This window comes from Mytilus edulis, chromosome 9, assembly GCF_963676685.1.
Source record: "Mytilus edulis chromosome 9, xbMytEdul2.2, whole genome shotgun sequence".
NCBI lineage: Eukaryota > Metazoa > Mollusca > Bivalvia > Mytilida > Mytilidae > Mytilus > Mytilus edulis.
In genome coordinates, this window is record NC_092352.1 from 44,442,971 (window position 1) to 44,467,966 (window position 24,996).

Here is a 24,996-nt window from a genome sequence, read left to right on the forward strand (position 1 = left end):
TCACGAATCAGATGTTGTGTCATTGTTACGTTTTCTGCAAATCCCTTCATTCGACATCCTTTTGTATTCCGTTTGATTAATGATAACGTATATCAGCAAGTTGCATTTCTTATCAAGATTTTTGATTATCTAACTAGAAATTTGACCTCAACATGTTATAACGATGTCACGAAGAGCACGTATAGTCTGGATGTTGTCTTTTTTTTTCTAGACATACACATACCGCCGAACTAGGTCTAGCTTTATCGCCAACAAAGGAAACACTCTCTTACATTGTAAAATAAAATAGTATTCATGATAAAAATCTCGTTTATCTCGACTTTTTTAGTTTACGAATTCTCTGTACAATTCTATATTTTATTGAATTTGACCAAAACACAAAAAGGCTAAATATAATCATTCACATAAGAAGATAGCTGAAACTTTCATGTTTGTTGATCTAATATCTAGAGTGTTTTGTTAATCAATATTTGTTTTTAAAGCTTCTATTTTAATTTTATAGTTTTAAATGAAAAGCAAAAAGGAGAAAAAACAAGAAAAAAAGGTTGTCATTTCAGGCTTATCAATGTATTTTGCATTTTACACCTATGTTTTATCAGGACAGTCATGTTGTTTGGCCAGCAGGGTTAGCGGATGAAACTATTAATACTAGCTAGATACCCAAATAATGATTGTCACCAAGTTTTGTTAAATACAAATTTAAAGTACAGTAACTATCAGAGTAGAAATTATATTTTATTGACGCCGACATGCGAATATATGTTTATATAACTACATGTATGTGTAAACAATAAATATAAATTTACGTACAGCATGAAGACATGTTCCCTTTACATAATATAACTCAACTTTAAAACTGAATATATCAAATATCCGTCGTTTGAAGTAAGAAATGTAATTTTTTTTTAAGCCCCACCTACGATAGTAGAAGGACATTATGTTTTCTGGTCTGTGCGTTCGTTCGTCCGTCCGTCCGTTCGTTCGTCCGTCTGTCCCGCTTCAGGTTAAAGTTTTTGGTCAAGTTAGTTTTTGATTAAGTTGAAGTCCAATCGACTTCAAACTTGGTACACATGTTCCCTATGATATGATCTTTCTAATTTTAAAGCCAAATTAGAGATTTTATTCCAATTTCACGGTCCACTGAACATAGAAAATGATAGTGCGAGTGGGGCATTCGTGTACTGAGGACACATTCTTGTTCTATATGAAACGAAACAAGTGTTTTAATAACATGTACAAATTGAAAGAAATCTCTATTTTTAAGTTTACATTTGAACTCGACCCCTTCATTGTCGAATATACACTTACATGTTAACCATTGCATCATTTTATCATCAATATTTCTTTTGAAAATCTTCAAAAACTGAAAAGTCTTTTACATCAATCTTAACTTCAAAATACATAAATAAACACACAAAAACTCCAAAGCAATTATATATGTTATAAAGTATTCAAAACATGTTCAAATAATATCAAATGTGCTGCATAAGCTGTTAGTAACATCCACCCTTTGGGTCCGGAGGACTTTGCACCACTTGGTATTGTATCACATATTCGGGATAACATTTTGCATCATCATACACAACAAATTCTCTTTGGGGAAACTCTCCAACAACAGAATCGAAAAAGTCCTTATGCTGAGTGCAAATTCCATTACAGAAGGATTTGCAAGGAGGTCTTTTCAAATCAGTCATGTGTGTTTTCGTTGTAAAGACATCACCTAAACACACTCTCATAACAAAAATTGTACATACTCCTTTTCTTTCTGTAAGATATAATGCAATTTCGGAATAAATATATGAATTTCGTTTTGACTTGAGTTACTGACTATCTTAAAACAGAACAGATACTAGTGGTAAGTCTTTATAACAAATCAGAAAAAAAATTAATAATACACAAATTACGCATGCTGTTAAATTTTCTATAGTTTTAGTCGTTATGCAGACAACATTGTTTTCAGTTGAAACTGGAAGTCAAGTTTGTAATGACTGTTAGTTGTTTTAATGAATTCACGTTTTATTAGATACAAAAACAGATTAATGTTCATCCTAATTAACAGCTATCAAATTCAGACATCAAAAACATCCCCGAATCCCGCATGATAATTTTAACACAAACAATCACAACTTTCTGCGTCCTAGTAAATAGATTTCCATGTGGTCTTTTCATTTGTATAAAAACTATTCCAGTAAAAACAAGTTTTGAAATCACTATCACGAAAAACAAATTACCATTTGGGTGGGTTGGAAATAGTTGAAAAATAATATCAATCTCAGCGTTCTTTTCCCGATTTTGACTCTTACATAAGTTTTCGTTATTATATTGCCATCAGCAATTCAGATTTCGTATTGGTAGTAGATATAATAATTCTAATTGAGATCCATAACTAGTAGCATTATCGCAAGTTTAATGGCTTTTTATATTGCGTATTTTTAGATGTCAGTAGACTTGTCTTGATACTTTGAACGTACGCATTCATTGTGGGTTTTATCGCATGACCTAATTTGCAACACATTGGCTTCTGTCCAATAGGACATATGAGATCACCCATGGTTTTTGTTTGTTTTTGTTCATGTCAATCAGTCTTAAGTTATCTGTGTGGTATTTTGTAGATTGGTGTCTACTTGTAATTTGTATTTTTGTTATTTATCGTTTATGCCATCTTTTTGAAGGTGTCTCATTGAGTTTTGTTTGTTTTTTGGTATCATCCGTCTCTTTTATTTAAGAAATAATTATCAGTTGAATACCTGTATACTGGGCAGATAAGTTAGCCTCTTCTGCTGAGTAGACACCAGCTCCAAGCCAGAGAGATTTAAAATTCATAGCTGCCAGTCTTAGATCGAATCCATTGTGAAGAAGAACATTTACTCTATCCTTCTTTGTTCCATGGAAGAGATAAACCTCGTTTAAGTCCGAGTCTAATAGGTTTGCAATTTGTCGGTTGGCATACTGCATTGTCAGAGATGGTCCCCGAGATCCGGGTGTATTGGCTAAAGATTTGCATGGTCCAGTTGCAATTGCTCTACTATACAGTCTTTGACACTCTTGAAAGTATTCTTCATATAGTTTTAAATTTTCATTTCTCATAACAGAGACTACTTCAGCCCCGTCAAGTTGAATTGTGCTCAGAAATAGATGCTCTATGTCGTCTGAAATTCTTTGGTCTGGTTTAACGAGCTTATAATGATTGGTTCCCTGCATTGAAATCCAGTCCTTTATTGTTTTATCGCACGTGAAATGACTCCAATTAGTAGGCGGCCGAGGGTTTTCATTGTATTTATAACGAAAGTAAGCCTTTGATCCTCTTTTTGGAACAGCCATGGAAAGAAAATTCGAGCATGGAACTGCTGCAAATGTATAATATAATTTTAATTCTAAAACAAAATTCAACCAGCTTTAGTATTGTTTTGCAGTATGAATGAAAGTTCGACAATAATTTCGCTAATACGTTTACAATACTTTTTAATAATCCCAAATTGCAATATAAACTTTGACATTCAACCACCTTTAAAGTTGCATTTTTGATGAACGATCACACGAATGTTTGATCATCTTTATTTTTATTTCAGTAGACATAATGCTTTTGAAATCAGATTATTCATATACGATATAACACTATTTTGCTTATTCTTGCAAAGTATCATATATCAAGTATTATCATACCTCGGCCTGTTGACAGTTCATTCCTGTAAGCCTTTAAAACAGAAAATAGTGTTCATAATGGATTGATCCAATAGTATCAGCAGTTATATACTAATTAATCAAATTTTGACATGTTCTTTCTGATTTTGGTTTCAAGCTCCAGGAATTACATTCAAGAAAAAAATGTATAAAAGGACCCACAAACGAATAGACAAACAACAGTATACAAAACACAACATAAAAAACTAACGTATCATCAATAAGAACCCAACCAAATACTGCGGTCCATGTGCATATTCCTCATGTAGCACCTTTCGTGTTGCTCTTGTAAGTCTTATTTGGCAGAACACATTCTGGGAAAAGGCAACGGGGTTGTAGTTACGACAATTGGAATATATCCGTCGTTTTTTTGTTAAACAGATATTCTATTACGGTTAACAAACTCGTGATGGAGTTCGTAAAATTTACATAGGGTTGATCTCAAATTCACAACAAGTTAGTACAATTTGTTTTTACCTGTACACACCCGCTACATCGCAGGTCCGTTACTTAATAAAATTCTAATTCGACCAGGAACTTGTTAATTATAACTCATTTTAATTAGGTAGAAAACAAAAGGTCCTAGAATGGTGTAATTTTTAACAACACAAAGGTCATACATTAGTTATATATAAAGTTGAAAGCTTTGATTAGTCGTCTTTACGTCATGCTGACAAACACATTGGACCTTTTTATTTAACTAGCATTCATGTATATGCTGTTTCAATCACTTCCTTACCTGTACCACACATACTTCCTGTTTCTTTTTACATTTTAAGCTCTTCGACGTTACATTAGGCAATTAAGGCATCACCGAAGTTATAAAATATCAAAATATACATCTAGTGCAGAAAAATTGGTACAGTATTTTGAACATACTGGTATTTATGAAGGTGTTACATGTACGGTAGATTACCAAGCGAGGGAAAACAAATATTACCACGACTTTTGTCGTGCCTAATCAACCTAACACATTCATTCAAAGGCAATATTTTTTTTTATCATACTGAATGCCTTATGATTTAAGTGCGCATATGTTATTATAAGGACAATTGTAAAATAAAAATAGTCAGAAAGGGGAAAAAGTAGTCATATTTTGTGCAAAGAAAAAAATAGTTTAGCCTTAACTTATTCATTTCACATTGTGACGCCTATATACTCATAACCAAGGCTTTATTTATTCCTAAATTTTCATTGTTTTATTAATCCGGACAATTTATTTTCAATGTTGTCACTTTTCATGGCGACACGACCACTCTGACGTTTTGTATACATACGCCAACATGTGTGTACGTTGTTATTGTTAATATAAATAATATAAAAAGTTCTTTGATCCTAATTTTTGAAAGAAATTTATTTATAATGAATGGCAATAAATTATTTTGAATTTATTGAACCATAAAATTAATTTTTGACTCTTCACACTTTCCGCGGATTATTCAATGTGAAGAGTCAAAAAATGATTTTATGGTTCAATAAATTCCAAATAAATAATAGCCATTCATTAAGTATAATAAATTATAGAAACCGCATACTAAGCAACAAAAGCGTTTTTACATTAAACTTTTTACTCGAGATTACCTTTTGGATGCTCGACCAGGAAGGATTACCTCCATATACAACAACTCTAATGTCAGTGATCGATGTTCGAGGATGTTTATGAATAAAGTCTGTAATTGCTCTAATAAAAATAGAGGCTGCAATATCAGACGGAAACTTTAGGATACCTGTACCTAGTGCTGGAAATGCAATACTTTCCGATCCGTATTTATTTGCTACTGTGAGGCACCTTGTTACAAATGTGAGCAAAATCTGTAAAATGAAAGGAGAAATGTATATGTGAGTTAAACATGCTAATAGGGCAACAATGGCGAGAGCATGATAAGCATATAAGTTGAGCCACTTGGTTTACATAGATCACGATATACATATACTTTAGAAAAACACCTCAAGAGTGTACACTCAGACATGTCTCACCTGCTTTACTTTACATTATTAAATTCAAGTAAAGTCTGTAATAATGTCACGCACGTTGTTCCTACAACCCCTATGATTTAAAACAGAATCTTCGAAATTTCCTCCGCAAAACAAAATAAAATGTTAACAAACACTAACCACTATAAAAACTAATTCAGTATATGTTTTCCTTTATGTTCTTATAGCTCTTGGTCATATGTTTAGTAATATCTAGTATATTTGAGGATTAAAATAAGAAAGCTATGTGAAAAAAACGGATGTCCAACGTTACATTTTTAAACAACTGTTTTATCTCTTATGTATAGTGATCCTATTTCTTATTATCTGATCTTCCAGAAACTTGACAGAAGCAACGAAGTGTGTCAGTTCTCCGTTAAATTAAAGCCGTTCTTTTGCGAATTTCGTTAGAGTCGGTGGCTGCATATTAAGCTGGAATAAGAAAAATGTCCGATGACGTTTTTCGTTGACTTAACGGCTGAAAGGTAGTTTTATAAGTAGACATAGCTAAAAATGTCTAAAAAATGTGCAATAACTATAACATTTACCGAAAGAACAAACATTTGCCTCATTGTTCGTGAGTTCAAAAATTGTAGATTCTATAAAACCATCTCTACACAAACGTTTTTCAAGCGGTATTATGTCCAAGTTGATATTTCATTTGTCCAAGCAATTAATCCGGGTTTTTTACCTGATATTTCAAAAGTAATTTATAATTTACCAAAACAAAAGTTAGATACACGAACAGTACATACAGTCTAGATTAATTTTTTATTAACTGCATGTTTGGGTCTGACAGGATTTAAATGCTACGAAACATTACAAAACGGTAGCCATTTTGTGCAAACGTCGAAAAACGTCGAAAAATCCAAACAAACGCTTTTTTTTCGACGTTTCATATGCAAAATTTGTTCCATCGTATATTCCTGATACTTGAAATGAATCGCGTTGTGAAATTTAAAAAAAAAATTTGGTTGGCGAAAAAAACCACGGTGCATGTTGTGCATGAAACGGAGGTAACTGAAAGACTTGTCGCAAACAGCGACAAAAACAGTTTCATTGAATTAATGCAACCCCGTATTATACGGACGATTAAGGAGAAGATTAGTACATTTTAAAAGCAAGCAACTTCAAATGACTGGGAAAATAATTTTCAAGATCGGGTTATAGTAATTTTATTTAATGGTTGTATTTCGACAAGTAATGTGTCAAGCAAATTTTTAATACAATTCAATTCAAAGTGATCAAGGGTAAATATGTTTTTATTTACTTGCACAGTGTCGGATATATTTGTATTAGGGTTGAATCAAGATATGAAAAATTTACAATGACAAATGATATGCACCATGCAATTTTAGCAACCTGCGATTAAAGTTTTGTTATTCATTTATTGAATACCGTATACTTCAGTCCCATTTTTCCTTCCTTCAAGTTCATTACTTACGACAATACAACATTTTCAAAAGGTGAATTAAGGGTAAAAATTATTTAATCGATTTCAACAACTTGAGGTAAATAAATTCATGGTAAATAGACATCACAAAATTAATAGAGACAGATTTAAAATCAACCAACTACAGGCAAATGAAACCTACAAATTGAGTAAATGTACGTCAAAAGTTTCAGAAAACTTTCTTTGACGTCGTGGTGGTGTAACGTCGTGTTGTAGGAACATCGTGCGCAACATTAATACGAGAGTATAAAAACATGTTTCAAAAAAATACACCACACAGTATCAAAGGTTCATGTAAAGGAAATCGAGGTAAACCATAAATGAGGTCCAGGCCAAATGAACTCTGCCAGATGTCATGTAGGTAATGAAATTATTCCATATATAAAACATAGTTAACCGCTTACTTTAAGTATCTGAGAAAAACTAACTCAACAATGAAAACTTAACATTGACTAACGAACAATTGATCAGGTTCAAGTCAGATCAATACTACCAGAAAGGCATGTGCACCTTTTCAAGGACTATTGCCATATGTTAAACTGCAGAATATACGTACCATGCCATCTATTAACAAGGCATGAAGTATCCAGGTCTTCTACCTTCTGAGCATAAACCTTAGCCTTATACAAATAGTTTACGCCGCAGCCAATGCGTGGGGATTGTGACCCCATGTCCTGAATTCCGCGATTTTCATCGCAGGCGAGACAAAAGTCATAATTAATTAGCTGTTTGTTTTACTCACTTTTTCTGGTCGATCATTTCTGCCATTTGCAGTAAAATCGAGGACTTTTCCGTGGTATACTTTTTTACAACCCAATCCATAGCCATTGGTTACAGCAAATTCACCATTTTTCAAGCCATTTGGATAATTATTATCGAGTTCCGTTTGTATGTTCCGCCCTGCGGTATTTAATATTTCTGTTGCCAGTCCCGACGTCTTTTTAAGCTGCAGCGAATGTGAACAGGTGTGAACTAGAACGTCTACCTGTAAAGAAGAGTTTGGTAGGAAATTAACATTTGGGACCTGGATATAACACTGTTGTTTGTTAATTTACATGTATGTCTTGTTGTATTTGAAATGTCTTCTGTTTTAAATTAATCTACTAATAGTTTTATCAATTTGAAATTTAAATTTGATTGGAATACCGAAAGGTCGTTTCCTACAATTTCAAGTGAATATAATATTAATTTAAATACAATTCGTTCATTTAAGAAGGACAAAAAAAACCCCAAGTAAATAGGCACAAGGGTACACCCCGACAGTATGGCCTTTTAAACATTTTTGATTCGAGCGTCACTGATGAGTCTTTTGTAAACGAAACGCGCGTCTGGCGTAAATATAAAATTGTAATCCTAGCTAGCTGGTATCTATGATGAGTTTATTTATTAACTAAGATAAAAATCACTTTGATAATAATTAACAAATTTAAAGCCATGTTTACCTGTTCCTGTGTTAGATCTCCTACTAATACTTTTATATGACTATTTCCAATTTTCGTACTTCCAGGGGTTTTCAATGTGATCTTATTAGCCTCATTTCCTGTAAAATGAAATGGGAAAATGTTTAGGTAGTTAGAAGCTCTTAATTAGTCATTCCTTTATTTATTTAGTCGTATGCTATTCTAATGTGTAGTCATATATAGATATAGGTGTGAGTGCCAAGGAGACAACTCTCCTTCCACATAACGATTCATAAAAGTAAACCATTATAGGTCAATGTACGGCCTTGGCTCACACCGACAAAAAAGCTATAAAGGGCCCCAAAATTACTAGTGTAAAACCATTCAAACGGGAAAACCAACGGTCTAGTCTATATAAAAAACGAGAAACGAGAAACACGTATAAATTACATGAACAAACGACAACTACTGTACATCAGAATCCTGAAGACAGGTGCAAACATTTGCAGCAGTATTAAACGTGTTAATGGTACCAAACCTTCTCCCTTTTTCTGAAACAATAGTATAACATCAAAACATAGAAAAACACGATAAAATATCAATTCTTCTAGATTTTCTACTCCATTTTGTTTCCGTATCTTAGAAGATATTCTCTAGAGTGTAACCATAAATCGTATATGGTTTTGTAACTGGATCACTCAGGTCATTTCTGAGTTTTAGAACTTAACCGGTATTTTAGTGAATGCAAATAAGTCTTGCATCAATTTTGTTAAAAATATATAATAATTAAAAATATATGAATCATTAATTTTAGAGGGTTCTTGATTTTAGCATTTTTTGGATGCAAGAGAGTGAGAACAAATAATTAATGCTACAATTTAATTAGATGCGTTAATAAATTGCAATGTGATCGTTATTTACCTTGATAATGCAGTAAAGGTTATAATACCTTTTGGTACACACATGTAAAACGAACATACCTATTCGTCTTGCTCTTTCTCTTGCAGCTGCCACAAATGTCTGAAAAGTACGAAGAAATCCATGTGTTGTTGTTTTTGTTTTTGTTTTTTTTAATCGTTTTCATAGTCATTAATGATGCTTGTGATAAATAAAAACAAGGATTTATTTTATACCCTTTAATTCCTTTGCAAAACGAAAATGAACCAAAGTGTAGACAGGCCAAGGAAAAAATTATACTCCCAAAAAGTACTCAAAATAAACATACAAAAGGGACGAATATTAGAAAATAAGAAATAAGTGTTTACTTGAAAAAAACCCGAAAAAAATCCCATAAGAAAACAAAAAAAAAAAAGACAAAAAAATAAACATGATAAAGGAATGAAATGAAAAAAGGAAAAGAAAACAATAAATGAATAATAACTAATGATGTAATACCAGTGTTCACAAGACCACCCAATGAATACCAGACTGAAACAAATCTCATCAGGCAGACTCAAAAGATCCAGCTTTACATTAGAGACAAGAGCCTTGACCAACCAATGAATACCAGGCTGAAAACAACTCTCATGAGACAGACTAAAAAGATCCAGCTTTACATAAGAGACAAGAGCATAACAATGAAAACACGAGGAAGCGCCACCTAAATATATCGAGCCAACAGCTTTCACAATGAATAACAACCCGTGTGAAGATAAACTTAGAAATGTCACTATCCAGACCTCAGTTCCGCTCAATACCACTAAAGATGAACAGACTAGAAATGTTAAGAAAACACTGAAAATGAGTATGCTTAAAAAAAACCTGGGTAACAGTATAGATGGGTCAGCCGCACATGCAAAAGTGAGGGGCTGGTATATACATTAGGTATCCAAATGGAGAGCAACAATCAGAGGCAATACCAACAAGCCTACATTGTTCCAACTACAAAGCTAAGAAGAAGCCCTTACTTATGCTGCAAACTCCATCAAAAACAAAATCGATAACACAACTCGAGCAGTACTCCTGATTGATGCCCTCTCTGTGCCACAAGCTTTGAAGATCGACAAGCTACCTCAACTCCAACAAGTTTTATACAACATCAAAATTCTGACAACAGTAGTTCAGTGGATCCCTTCACATTGTGGAGTTTGGGGTAATGAACAAGCCGATAAATTAGCAAAGTATGGTGCTGAACAACAACAGGAAGAAAATCCAGTCTGCTTTACAGAGATGAAGACTACCACCAACAAGCCAGTTACCATCAGCTAACAAGATCTGAACAAACCACTATATTTAGACTGAGGACAAGACACAACAGGCTCAACCAAATTCTATACAGTCATGAAAGTTGTGCCATCTCCAATGTGACATTCTGGAAAGCAGAGCAGGATACGACACACCTCTTACGGTCATGCATGATCGATCAGGCATTGAAAGATAAGATATGGCACCCAGAAACACCACTCAAAGGGACGCTGTACGGACCAGTGGATTCCCTACAGAAAATTTGTTGAGGAGACTGATATTCAAGTGTAAAGGCGACGATAAGAAGAAGAAGCTATTTAAATTGAAGTGTAAAGAAATGAAATGCGTTAAGCACTGGTAATTGAAATATATTGATGAATTGTGTTTCGGGTGGTAGCTATAGTAAACAAGAATGTGTCCAAAGTACACGGATGCCCCACTCTTATTATCATTTTCCATGTTCAGTGGACCATGAAAATGGGGTCAAAAGTTTAACTTTGTTTTATAATAAGAAAGATCATATCATAAGGAACATGTGTATTAAGTTTTAAGTTGATTGGACTTCCGCTTCATCAAGAACTACCTTGACCAAAAACTTTAACCTGAAGTGGGACGAACGGACGGACAGACGGACGGACGAACGGACGGACGGACGAACAGACGAACAGACGGAAAGACGCACAGACCAGAAAACATAATGCCCCTCTACTATCGTAGGTGGGGCATAAAAATAAAATAAAGTCAAAATAAAGGGTATTTAATTTATCCCATGAACAATACCTGATACATTTGATCTTGGTAAACAACACATACAACCAATTCTATGTTCGTCGATGGGTTCTGCACATTGTATCTTTTTACAGTATCAAACAGTGAGTTTGCTACAAAATTTGGTTCGTAATTCAGTCCACCAGTTCCAAGAGCAGGAAAGGCAATGGACTGCAAACTCAAACTGTCAGTTTCCTTCAGACATTCATATACGGCTGCATGTATATTCTTTAATAGATAATTAGTATTAATGCATTATATTTCAGGAAAAAATGGAAGAGTTAGATACGGATATGCGGGGTATCGAATGCAACACAACGAAACAAATAAACAAAACCATAAAGAGGTCAACGTGCATATGGTTTCAACAATAGTGGGGTGTTTCAACAAAATGCATATATATATGCTTAACTTGAATTATTCCAAACCATAAAATTAATTGAAGATCTATTATTTCGTCATAAGATGTTTTATATAATATACACATGGAAAAAAGTATTGCAACACCAAATTGAAATTTAAATTAAAAAACACTCTTTATTTTTGTGTGATATACTTTGTTGAAATAGAACTAGTTAAACATTATTTAAATATCACCTGAGTTTAATCAATAAATAGACAATAATAGTGCATTGACTTGACATATCATCGATATAAGGATGAGGCTAAGAAACGGGGAAATATGAGGCTGTGCCGAGCTTTTTCCCCGTTTCGGGTCAAATCCTTATATCGTTGATATGTCAAGTCAATTCACTATTATTGTCTTTATACTGCAATCTAAGAAAACTATTTTCAATTGTTGTGTAGTATGTTAATGTTATTTATTTGATTTCAATATTGGGGGAAATCCTCCTTTAAAAAGGCCTCATATCACACAGCCGGAGAAATATACAACACGATGAAATATACACCATTACCTGTTGAAAACCGCAATCAATGGTGAACGAATTCGTTTGTTTATAGACTAAAATATCAACAATAAACATAAAACATAATGATTTATAGGTTGCAAACAAAAAATATTAACACGTGAAATATGTTTTTTTTCTCCAAAAATTGTGAAAGAAACAAGTTTGAGTCGTTAAACGCACTGTTGTTTACATTGGAAGCAAGAACAGGTTGTAGAGGTCGTATGAATAAATAAATATAACTTCGACAATTTCGATTTAAATATTCATGAGGAAAAGTGATATCAGGTCAAGTGACTGTATATGACATAGAAATATACGATCAACGCATTTTGACTGCTCAAATAAAACGAGTGCAGTATAAATATCGACTCGATAAGTTCTTATCTGCCTGCACATGCAGCTACTGTACTCGTTAACAATAAAACAGATAATTTTATCCTTATTGTTTCCAACACTTTAAATAACCAAGTTTATAAAGTTATGTGATTGACACCTTGTAATTGGTCACCCACAACTCATAACTGCAGCAAGATGGCAGATAATCAGCATGAGAGAAGCAGGTATATCGCTGTGACAATTGCACGTACTGTTGGTCATCACCATTCCATTATAAGTCGTTTTGAGAATAAAAATCAGGCAACAAACGATGTAAAAGACCTTCGGAGATCAAGAAGACCCCCTATAACATCTGCTAGGGAAAATCAAGCATAATGAAGGTTGGTCAGAAGGAAACCCTATGCAAAAAAATCCTACAATCCTAAAAAAAAAGAGTGATGACCATACAGGAGCCTTTAAACAAGAACTGTTCGAGATCGGTTCATCGCTACTGGTTATCATGCGATAAGACCATTTCGGAGACCTTTGCCTACGAACAGACACACAGTTGCCCGTATCCAATGTAGTGCAGAGGTCGCCAAAGTTGGAAATTAGCATCGTGGAAGAAGATCCATTGTTCCAATTGAATTCGGTTTATTTTCGTTGGCCCGGTCGTAGTTCGGATTTGAAACATATCGATCATATATGGGACACTATTGGGCGTAAAGTGCACGGAAGGACACACCAGTTCGAACACGTCATGAAATAAACAATACCCTTCCTTAGCAACAATTTAGTCGACTTATGGCAGGAATGAGAAGACGTTAAGAGGCGGTTATCCGTTAGAATGGAAGCTGCGCACAAAGTATTAGTTCTTTGGCGTATAACGATCAACCATGATATGAACAATCATCTAAAGATTATTTTTGAAATGTCAGACATGGTAAAGTTCGGCTACAGTAAAAGTTGTAAAATGCATTTTTTTACAAAAAACACTTCATTTTGTTATAAAAATTTTGGTTAGATAAAACAATTTTTTTCATACATTTTTTGCTCGTTTTAATGCCAATGGTATCATTAACTACGTTTCAATATTATTTTATAAATATTTTATATTCCGTCCAAAAAAAAAGGCTGATTTTTCAAGTTTTAAAATATCAATGTTTTGCAATTCTTTTTTCCATTTGTATATATTGAAACATTAGCTCAGACAATGTTTGTTGTTAATCTCATGTGTTGGAAGGGTAAGTACAGTTACAAATTCTAAATTAATATCAATTTTGTTTCATTTTAAATTACATGTACATGTATATGTTCACCTTTACGAGTTCAGAATTCTGATTGTTCACACTGAGCAGCAGACTAAATATATCAATATATTTATTAAAGTTATGTACACCGGTATGTAAACATTACCACGTGTATTTGTTTATGAAATTACACGTGTTTGAAAGTATATAATAGGTTAAACGTTTTTCATTGGTCGAGGTAGAACTGACCATAATATTTGAATAAGGTCATTTCAAATATTTCGTGCTATACTTTTGGCGGTTTTGTAAATTAAAGATATTGTCATTCGAGGTTCGCTTTTGGTGCAGTAAAGTTGGAAGCTTGTGCTTAACCTGAGTATGTCTGAGAATAGAGAAGGAAGTCCAATGTCCGAAGGTGAGACTGAGCATTCACACATTTCAACCGGTAAATCACAAAGTAGAAACCACATAGTAGAAGAGCGCCGTGATTTAGCTGATACTTTTGAACTTTTTAAAGTGTATTTTGACAATAAGCTAGTAGATCTTAAATCAGATTTGGTCCGTGAACAGGACGTAATTTCCAAAAAGTTAAAAGAAGAGATTTCCCTTAAATTCAAGCACGAGGGCAACAAAATACAATAGAAATTTAACGAGGAAACTATTACCGAGTTAAACAAGGTTTATAGCTTTGTTCCCCGTTCAGAAACCAAGGTGTCACGTATCATCATAGACCTCATAGATAAGGTTAAGGGCAGAAACAAACTGATACGCATAGCAGATACTTCAGCCGGTGGTTGGGCTACTGTCAGAGAGTATGAAGCAAATGTTATCGCTTCAGACTCTGAAGATGAAAAGAAAATCCGCCAGGCGGAGTCCAGAGCCATGCGTTCGACTAAAGACAAATCCCGACGCCCAAATCCCTACAAGACAACTTCTAGACCGGCTCTCGTTGAAACTGCTCCTAATCCTTATTATTCCAATCAGTATCAGCGACAGAACCCGCCGCCCTTTCGAGCTGGCAGCGGGCGGCGTGAGCCGTCCCAGCACGATATGTGCCATGCCTGTAAACAATTTGGCCACTGGAGGAAGAACTGTCCACTTGTCAAACGCAACCAGTTCAACTTCAACAATACACAACAGAACAATTAACAGTTAGTTAATGATAAGTATTTATATTTATTTTCTGAATTTGATAGTGATTATTGTTTAAATCATGATATTGAGATTTTGCTTAGACAAGTAAGATTTTTTGAAAATTTCAAATCTAACACGGGTATTTTTCTGGTGTAAAGGGAAGGTTAGCTAAAAGTATTCAGTACTGGGAGCATATTGGTGCTAACTCATTTATTTTAGACACACTGAAAAATGGTTATCTTATTCCATTTATTGATACTCCTTCGAGCATGTACATGAAAAATAACAAATCTGCTCTAAAGAATGATGATTTTGTTAGCAAATCTGTAAATGAACTTGTTCTTTCAGGTTGCGTCATTGAGGTCCCATTTCAACCTTACATTGTCAATCCGCATGTGTATCTACTCAAAAGTCTGGGAAAAGGCGTCTAATTTTAGATTTGAGCACTTTGAATTTATCGGTAAAAAAGGAAAAGATTAAATTTGAAGATTGGAAAATAGCTGTGCAATACTTTCAGAAAAATGATTATCTGTATAAATTTGATTTAAAATCTGGTTATTTTCATTTGGATATATGTCCACAGCAGCACACGTATCTAGGTTTTTCGTGGGAAGATAAATTTTATTGCTTCACTGTTTTAGCATTTGGTCGCTCAACGGGTCCTTACATATTTACAAAGTGTCTCAGACCATTGGTCAAGTATTGGAGAAAAAATGGTATAAAAATAGTTTTATATCTTGATGATGGATTTGGTATGAATAACGAACATAATGAATGCATCAAAGATGCTGAATTTGTGAAACAATCACTTTTGAGTGCGGGTTTTCTTCTGAACGAAGAAAAATCAGTTTTTACTCCTGTACAGAAGTTGGAGTGGTTGGGAATCATTTGGGATTCATGTAATTTCACTTTATGCATTCCTCAAAGGAGAATTGACGAATTATTACAATCTATTCATAATGTTTTCAGAGAAATTCCATATATTTCTGCCAGAAATTTAGCCCAGGTAACGGGTAGAATTAAAAGTATGTCTCCTGTGATCGGAAATATTACTAGAATAATGACTAGATATTGCTATATGTCTATTGAAAGTAGAATGTCATGGGATAGTTATTTAGTTTTAGAAAGTAAAAGTTTTGTGATATCAGAATTAAAGTTCTGGCTTGATATCATTGCAAATGTAAATTTTAAAACATTAAATCAATATAGTCAGTCACATGTAATGGTATATTCTGATGCTAGCAGCATAGCTGCCGGAGCATGTACAGTAGAGTTGGAAAGTAAAAATTTTCACACTATGTGGAAATCCACTGAAATGTTAGAGAGTTCCACGTGGAGGGATCTAAAGGCCATAGAATTGGCGTTGATGTCTTATCAACATGCATTTGCTGGAAAATCCTTAAAATGGCTAACTGATAATCAAAATTGTGTCAGAATTGTTCAAGCAGGAAGCATGAAAGAAAAACTGCAAGATATAGCAATTTCCATTTTTTCTATTTGTTTACAAAAGGGAATCTCCATTAACATACAATGGATTCCGAGAGGTGAAAATTCGAAAGCTGATTATATCAGTAAAATCATTGATTATGAAGACTGGGGAGTTTCAGAATTTTTCTATACTTTTATTAACGACCTTTGGGGTCTTTATACAGTCGATCGTTTTGCTAGTTCTCGTAACACAAAATTAAAAAGATTTAACTCTTTATTCTGGAATGTAACTACAGAAGCTGTAGACTGTTTTACTCAGAATTGGTCTGGTGAAAACAATTGGATTGTACCACCTATTTACTTAGTATTGAGAGCTATAAAACATGTAATTGCTTGTAAAGCTAGAGGTACTTTAGTTGTACCAAAATGGATATCTGAGACCTATTGGCCTTTCATTTTTGATAAAAATATGAATTACAGAGATTACATATCTGATGTTATTGAATTTAAAAATACAAGTGGTATTTTTGTCAGTGGTTCTAATAGAAAATCCATTTTTGGCACTGAGCCTTTTATTGCTCCAGTATTGGCAGTGAAGTTAGATGCGACAAGGATAACAAGGTCCTAGTGCACTAATGTGTATTGTAGCTGGCGAGGTTGAAGTGACGAGGTCCTAGTACACAGATGTGTATTGTAGCTGGCGAGGTTAAAGTAACGAGGCCCTAGTACATGAATGTGTATTGTAGCAGGCACGGTTGTTGTTGATAAGGCCCTAGTGTGTATATGCATTGTAGAAAGCATGGTTGTATTCAACACGGCACTAATGTATATAGCATTGTAGCTGGCATGGTCAAATAAATATTGGACAAGGTCCTGTTATGTTTACAGTGGCATGGATCATTTGTATATAAGTTTTTTAATACTTTGACATTTTATAATGTTTTTTTCAAGATTGCAAATTTTTCAGATATTTTTCGAGTTGGTAGATGGAAACAGAATTCAGATATTTCGGATGAACTTTCTACATTGAAAGCTAGACTACCAGAGTACTGCTTGAGCTCACGTTCTCTAAACACTAAAAAGTACCAGTATGCCTTTAATACTTTCTGTAAGTGGACTAAAATACATAATATTACTCCATTACCTTCATCTGATTATACAGTTTCTCTATATTTGATTCACATTTCACAGAATGCAAAATCGGCAAGCAAGATAAATGAAGTAATATACGCCATTAGCTGGGCACATAAACTGGCTGGATTTAATAATCCTTGTACATCTGAATTAGTAACGTTTGTAAACGAAGGAGCACAGAGAAAATTGGGACATTTTATCACTAAGAAAGATCCTATTACACCAGACATTTTGCGAAAGATTGTTCATACTTATGGTCATCTTAATAGTAATCTTAAAGACTTAAGAACCGTTTGTATGTGTTTATTAAGCTATGCAGGTTTTTTAAGGTTTCCAGAACTAGTTAATTTGAGAGGTATCGATATAAAGATTTATTCTACACATGCAAATTTATATTTGGCGAAGAGTAAAACTGATATTTACAGAGAAGGGAGGGGTGTGGTTATTTCTAGAACTAATCTTGTAACTTGTCCTGTCTGTATGCTAGAACGATATCTCAAATTAGCTAGTATTACATCAAATTCTGATGAATTTATTTTTAAATCCGTTAATTTTTGTAAGTCTGATAATTCTTATAAACTTAGAAGTACAGGTCCGTTGTCATACACGAGAGCTCGGGAAATACTACTTTCAAGTTTACAGAGTATAGGCTTAGATAGTAAAAAATTTGGACTGCATAGTCTCCGTTCAGGAGGGGCATCGGCTGCTGCAGCGGCTGGTGTAGAGGACAGATTGTTCAAAAAGCATGGTCGGTGGAAAAGTGACACGGCAAAAGACGGTTATGTTAAAGAGTCTTTGAAGGATAGACTGTCTGTAACAAATAATATTGGGATTTAATTATGTATTTTTACTTTTATTTTTTCTTTACCCTTTCTTTATTTTTCAAAGCTTTGCTGCACACTGTCAGGCGAGCTGATCCCATACAAAGGTGTTGAGTTTATTTTGTAAATAATTTATGTTCGCTTGAAGTTATGAATTAGAACATAAATATATTTATTAAAGTTATGTACACCGGTATGTAAACATTACCACGTGTATTTGTTTATTACATCCCAGCTCCTTTGTTCTAACAGGGGTGATCTGAGCCGGATCACCCCTGCCAGATCACCCTAGTTTGAGTTTCTTTGTTAGTCATGCTTTCCTTTGTTCTGTAAGATTTTGGCGGGAATGTCAAATCCACTATAAAACTTATAATTAATTTTACGGAAAAGACTATCTATCAAAATTCACGTAGAAAAAATCCAGTGGATATGCTGGGATTCGAACTCAAGACCTTTAGCATATCAAGCCACGACATATACCACTACACCAGGACGACTGGATACGAAATAATAGTAATTTGACATACTTAAAGGAAGCAAGATATTTTTTATAAGTGGGTCGAGTTGTCAAACCTTTATTCAGTGGGGTTTTAACCTTTTACGTTAATTTATGAGTTTTCAGACTGATTGTTCAATTTGATTTTAGACTTTTTCAAAGTGGGGCAAGTCGGTAAACAAAATTGGGACGATATTTTAATAAAGTGGCGATATAGTGTGGGCCGATTGGCAAGTGGGGCGAGTTGACATTGTTTGATATCTACTCATCGTGTTTGGGGGTCAAAAAGGGTATACATCATATAGTAATATATAAAGTATATTGTTATGGTTGTGTGGCGTTCTAAACTAGATTTTATGAATTGTAAATGGTTTTTCGTCTAATCTAAAACAGCTGGGATGTAAAATAGTTATCCCAGTCGAACTTGGTGTGTCAGTGTTAGATCACCCTCTGGCCTCCGGCCATCGGGGTGATCTTACACTGACACACCGCGTCCTTATGGGATAACTATTAATGAAATTACACGTGTTTGAAAGTATATAATAGGTTAAATGTTTTTCATTGGTCGAGGTAGAACTGACCATAATATTTGAATAAGGTCATTTCAAATATTTCGTGCTATACTTTTGGCGGTTTTGTAAATTAAATATATTGTCATTCGAGGTTCGCTTTTGGTGCAGAAAAGTTTCCCACCCTCCCACCCGACTTAATGTATTTTATTTGTGTTATTTTTTATTAATGTGAAAAATAATGTGTGTAAGAACAGAATCTTTATTTGATTCATAATATGTATTTTCGTAAATAATAAAAATTGTTTTTATTTTTGTAGATTGGTTTTTGTGTTTGTTACCTGCAGCGGCCTTGGCAGACAGTAACACTGATGAACATTTTTTACGTTGCATTTGTCTTTAATAAAATTAAAGCTTTGCTGCACACTGTCAGGCGAGCTGATCCCATACAAAGGTGTTAAGTTTATTTTGTAAATAATTTATGTTCGCTTGAAGTTATGAATTAGAACATAATTATGATTAACTTTTTTATTTCATATATGTATTAACATATATTATTTTATTGTATTTATATTTCACTGATGCATTCAAAAAAATATTGTAAAATTGTATATTCTATAAGCTGTATTGCTTCTGAATAAAGTATTATTATTAAAAAAAATATATACTTGGTAATTACAATGATGAAGTAGCATTCATTTGGTACTGATATAGTCATTATGATTGATTAGTTTAATGGTGTTTAACGCCATTTTCAGCAATATTGTGATATTTCGTGGCGGTAAGTTTTTATTGGTTAAATGTTAACATTAAACGTATTTATAATACGAACCTTTTCGTCTTCTGGATTTTTATACATTGGAATGTAGATATGAAATACATTTTCACATTTCAAATATCCGGATCCTGTGACAGCCACATCACCGGGATTGATATTAGAGCGGTAATTAGTATTACACTCTTGTTGAATACTGTTTCCAGCGGCTGCTAAAATTGCCTTAGAAGAAGGGCCTGCATTGTTAAGATTTAACTCTGCATTCGTAGTATTCACTATTACATCAATCTGAAAAATAGCATAGTGTTATTAACTGGCTGTTTGTGTATTGGCACTGGCATAGATTCAAGGTTTGCTGTATTGGTCTCGAGACCCGTAGGGTCGAGGGCCAATACAGCTGACCGAGAATCTATACCAGTGCCAATACACAAACAGCCAGTTCATAACACTTTTATTAAATAATCCAACTTTTTCAATACAGACTTGTTCTGAATGCTGTATTAAACGGGCCAATATTTCCAATACGGACTGACAATGATGTGAATATAGGGCCAATATTTCCAATACGGACTGGCAATGCATTCTGAATTACATGCACAATATACAATGTATGTTTTCAAGTAATTCAGGATACATTGCCAGTCCGTATTGGAAATATTGGACCGGGCGGAAAAGCAATACAGATCACGTGATTTATATAACCAGTATGATGTCACCAGTATGACACATGCCGTTTTGGTAGTATTAGGGCTGTTTTAATTGTATTATTTAACAAGTAAACTTATTGCCTTTTTTCAATCCATATTGCCAATGATTTTAAAACAGACAACACTATGGCTAACAAGGACGGAAAGGCATAGGAAAAGACTGATGTCACAAATCACTTGACAGAAAAGTGAATGTTCAGAAAAAAAAATCAAACAGAGTAACAAGTGCTCAGGAGTATTTTTTACTGTACTTCTAGAGTTTGTTCAACCGGTCATGTTTTCCATGGCACGTTAATTTCAGTTGATGACACGTGGAACATATATCTGGTCATGTTTGGGAAAAGCGCCACTCGTACATTCAATACATTCAATACAATCAAGGAGTTCAATATTCATTCGAGGGGTATGAATTCTATTGAATTCTATTGAATTCATAAGAATCCTGCAGCCAACTTTTGCTTGAAACGAAAACGGCTGTTCTAATAAGTTTCTATTTGTCTTTATTCCTATTGACTCTGGTCTTTAAAGTCTTGCATGTTCTTTCAATTTTAGTTCATTTATAGTTTCGGAGTTTGGTGTGACGTCAAATTTTACTGAAATTAGTACACATTTGTATTTGGTGTTCAGTTGAAGTTTTGACTCCAGGTGCGGGTTTTCTCTCTGTGTTGAAGACCCATTGATGGCCTTGAGCACGTTGAGCTATTTTCTGTTCTTTAGTCGGTTTTTTTGTGGGGTCTTTTTGCAACATTCCCTTTTTCAATTTTTAATTTTATATTATATTTTCGGCTTTTGACACCGGGGTACTTAAGCATGAATACAGAAACAAGTATTGTGAGCACACACAATTTCGAGTAAGAGTTTTATAGATAAAACTGATGTTGGAAATTCGATCAATATCTAGTTTTGTTTTATTGACGTAACTTTTATTAAGTACTATCATTATAGAGGCGCATTTTAAAGAAAATGGTACAGATGATAATCAAACTTGATTGCATTAAGTATCGGGCACTAACGACTAACAAAATGGAATATCACGAAGGAAAACATAGTATGGAGAATTTAAGTAGATTTTCTACTCTTTGATCGGATTGATGAAATTGAGAATGGAAATGGGGAATGTGTCAAAGAGACAACAACCCGACCAAATAAAAAACAACAGCAGAGGGTCACCAACAGGTCTTCAATGTAGCGAGAAATTCCCGCACCCGGAGGCGTCCTTCAGCTGGCCCCTAAACACATATATACTAGTCCAGTGATAATGAACGCCATACTAATTTCCAAATTGTACACAAGAAACTAAAATTAAAATAATACAAGACTAACAAAGGTCAGAGGCTCCTGACTTGGGACAGGCGCAAAAATGCGGCGGGGTTAAACATGTTTGTGAGATCTCAACCCTCTCCCTATACCTCTAACCAATGTAGAAAAGTAAACGCATAACAATACGCACATTAAAATTCAGTTCAAGAGAAGTCCGAGTCTGATGTCAGAAGATGTAATCAAAGAAAATAAACAAAATGACAATAATACATAAATAACAACAGACTACTAGCAGTTAACTGACATGCCAGCTCCAGACTTCAATTAAACTGACTGAAAGATTATGATTTCATCATATGAACATCAGGCACAATCCTTCCCGTTAGGGGTTTAGTATCATACCATCATAACATATATGAGAAGAACATAATCCGTGTCATGCCAACAACAGTTTTTAGAATAAATGTGTTTAGTTCTGATGCAAAGACCTTATCAGTGACTCAATATTAACGCCAAAATATGCAATCTTTAATGACTTGACAACAGTATCGTAATTATATCCCTTCTTAATAAGTCTATTCAAAGGTTTTGTAAGTTTCTGAGGTGAATACTGACACCTTTGTGCTTTATAAAGAATATTTCACTAAAAAATTGGATGTGAAATACCTGAACGTATTAGAAGTCTGCACGTTGAGCTATATTTACGAATGATGTCTTTATATCGATGATAAAATTTAGTAAATGTTTTGACTAGTTTGTGATATCGAAAACCCTGGTGTAATAATTTTTCAGTAATACATAAATTTATGCCTCTTTGACACAGTCCCCATTTCTATTCTCCATTTATGCTCTATTCATCGTACCTCTTGGGTGACTATATCTCCTTTCACAATACTGACTGCCGTTCTCCCAATTTGTAAGTGAAGTCCTTTTCCTATAAAACAATGAAAAGTTAGTAAATAACATATTTTCGAATTCATAGCTTTCCTTTTAAAGGATTGAAAACATGATAAATTCATATTTTCGTTTTTGATGTGTTTTGTTATTTGATTTTGCCATGTGATTATGGACTTTCCAATTAGAATTTCCTCTAAGTTCATTATTTTTGTGATTTTACTTTTTAACCCCCCCCAAACCCCCATACACACACTCAATCATGAAATATTTACTCGGTGCCTGAAAGCACAAAGCAATGATAAGCAGTGCAAGAACATAATAGTATTTTAAACAAATTCGGCACCGTGTGAACTACAGTTACTTTAAAAAAAGAAGTCCTTGACATTATAAAATTGTTATTTAAAGGAATACAAAAGTATAAAAGAAATGGTTAACTGAGAAATTACGTCATGGTTTGTTTTAATAATGAAAGTTACACATGTACCGAGTTTGAAATTTAAATTATTTGTCTTATTATATATAATTGTCATTTTCTAATTTCCTTTCGTCTTTCTTTTATCTCCTTATTCTATTCTTTTTATTTTCTTCTTTCTGGTTTTATTTTGATATTAAGACGATTTGTAGTGAACTTTTGAATTCTCATGGTCAACTTTTATGAATTGTGTTTTTTAAAGTATTTTTATAACAATACTTGCAATATACTCTTAATAAACAATTAAGCATCATTAATAAAATGGACCAAATGAATTTGTCCAAAATATAAATTTCTCCTGTGTATCTTTATTATAGTATACATGACATATTCGTTAAAAAAGTGTTATTAAACATAAAATTGAATATTGAATTGATAATGTCAGATATGGTCTTACCACTCATTTCATTAAGATTTCATCATCATTAAAACATGTTTGAACTGTTGTTAGTTACCAATTTAACAAGGAAATAACTTAAATATATCTGGAAATTTTTAAACTAAAAATAGAAAACTCAATTTGAATTTATTGATATACCTAATTGTAAAAACCTTTACTTTGTCATATATTTGTCCATTTTGTTGTCAAAATCAGAAATAATAAACGAGTGAGCTTCTTGTTTTTCAGCTACTTGCAATATCATGACAAGCGCTTTAAACACAGGTTTAATCAACCACTTTCTACACAAGGTACTGCCTGTACCAAGTTAGGAATATGACAGTTGTTTCCATTGGTCTGATGTGTTAGAGGTATTTGATTATTTCATTCGATAAATGACTTTCCATTTTAAGTTCGTTATTTTTGTAATTTTTACTTTTTACATAACACATTCATTATCCAATGCTGGTCTTAAGGTTTATTAGCTTCTTGAGGCCTTCAGCGGCCCCAAACCCTTCGCCGAATTATTTTTCGACTCGCTCCGCTCGGTAAATATGTTTGCCATTACTCTATTAAGGCTAGTAACAGCCCAGCCTTTATACCTTGTAAGTTGTACCTCTGAAATATAATTATGCAGTTTTGAATTCAGAAGATTCATTTCATGCCTGTCCAGAGGACGAGGATTAATCCTGATTTAATGGTACATAATGATTTGACTATACATGTATTATATTTATTCAAGAAAAATATAATAATTTAGAAATGTGTTTTCAAATATTATGAATATAATTGTGAGAATAATCAATCCCTTGTTTTAATAAAAATGAAAAAAATATGCTTCAACAGTGCAGAAAATAACTATTCTGTGCTTCTAGTCCACAAAAATAAATAACTGATTCAAAACAAATCCTCCTCCCCCATCAATAATATCAAATGGTCGTCCACTTGTATAAAGAAACCAGTCGTTTTCAAGCTCTCGAACCACAATGAAAAGGTTATATTCGTTTTGCCTAATCCAAATATTTATTTTAAAACACTGAAATCCTAC

At 33.6% G+C, this 24,996-nt stretch overlaps 2 protein-coding genes across 3 annotated transcripts; one reads left to right on the forward strand and one right to left on the reverse strand.

Annotated features, from left to right (window-relative positions):
- Positions 1–343: 343 nt before the first annotated feature.
- On the reverse strand, positions 344–24,056 carry LOC139488431 (protein mono-ADP-ribosyltransferase PARP14-like). 2 transcript variants are annotated; one of them, XM_071274002.1, is made up of 11 exons: positions 23,967–24,056; positions 23,064–23,134; positions 20,291–20,521; positions 11,473–11,688; positions 9,489–9,528; positions 8,551–8,648; positions 7,851–8,093; positions 5,263–5,493; positions 3,664–3,694; positions 2,748–3,347; positions 344–1,765 (listed from the first exon to the last, which is right to left on the reverse strand). In XM_071274002.1, the coding sequence occupies exons 1-11, from the start codon at positions 23,971–23,973 to the stop codon at positions 1,494–1,496; spliced, it is 2,040 nt and encodes a 679-aa protein (XP_071130103.1). In that variant the 5' UTR covers positions 23,974–24,056; the 3' UTR covers positions 344–1,493. The 2 variants fall into 2 exon arrangements, with proteins under 2 accessions (XP_071130103.1, XP_071130104.1); XM_071274003.1 differs by having other exon boundaries at positions 715–1,765; positions 2,748–3,344.
- Positions 14,315–18,510, forward strand: LOC139489342 (uncharacterized). Its single transcript, XM_071275651.1, has 4 exons — positions 14,315–14,351; positions 14,640–14,999; positions 15,712–16,905; positions 17,466–18,510. Exons 1-4 carry the CDS (start codon positions 14,315–14,317, stop codon positions 18,467–18,469), a joined length of 2,595 nt encoding a protein of 864 aa, XP_071131752.1. The 3' UTR covers positions 18,470–18,510.
- Positions 24,057–24,996: the final 940 nt, after the last annotated feature.

Excerpts from the sequence above, each read along its gene's own strand:
- LOC139489342 (XM_071275651.1), top strand. The coding sequence starts at position 14,315 with ATGTCTGAGAATAGAGAAGGAAGTCCAATGTCCGAAG. Across the intron at positions 14,352-14,639 it reads AGGAAGTCCAATGTCCGAAG|AAACCAAGGTGTCACGTATC; the intron begins GTGAGACTGAGC and ends TTCCCCGTTCAG. Across the intron at positions 16,906-17,465 it reads AATTGCTTGTAAAGCTAGAG|ATATTTTTCGAGTTGGTAGA; the intron begins GTACTTTAGTTG and ends CAAATTTTTCAG.
- LOC139488431 (XM_071274002.1), bottom strand. Across the intron at positions 8,649-9,488 it reads AGAAAGAGCAAGACGAATAG|GAAATGAGGCTAATAAGATC; the intron begins GTATGTTCGTTT and ends TTCATTTTACAG. Across the intron at positions 8,094-8,550 it reads GAGATCTAACACAGGAACAG|GTAGACGTTCTAGTTCACAC; the intron begins GTAAACATGGCT and ends TCTTCTTTACAG.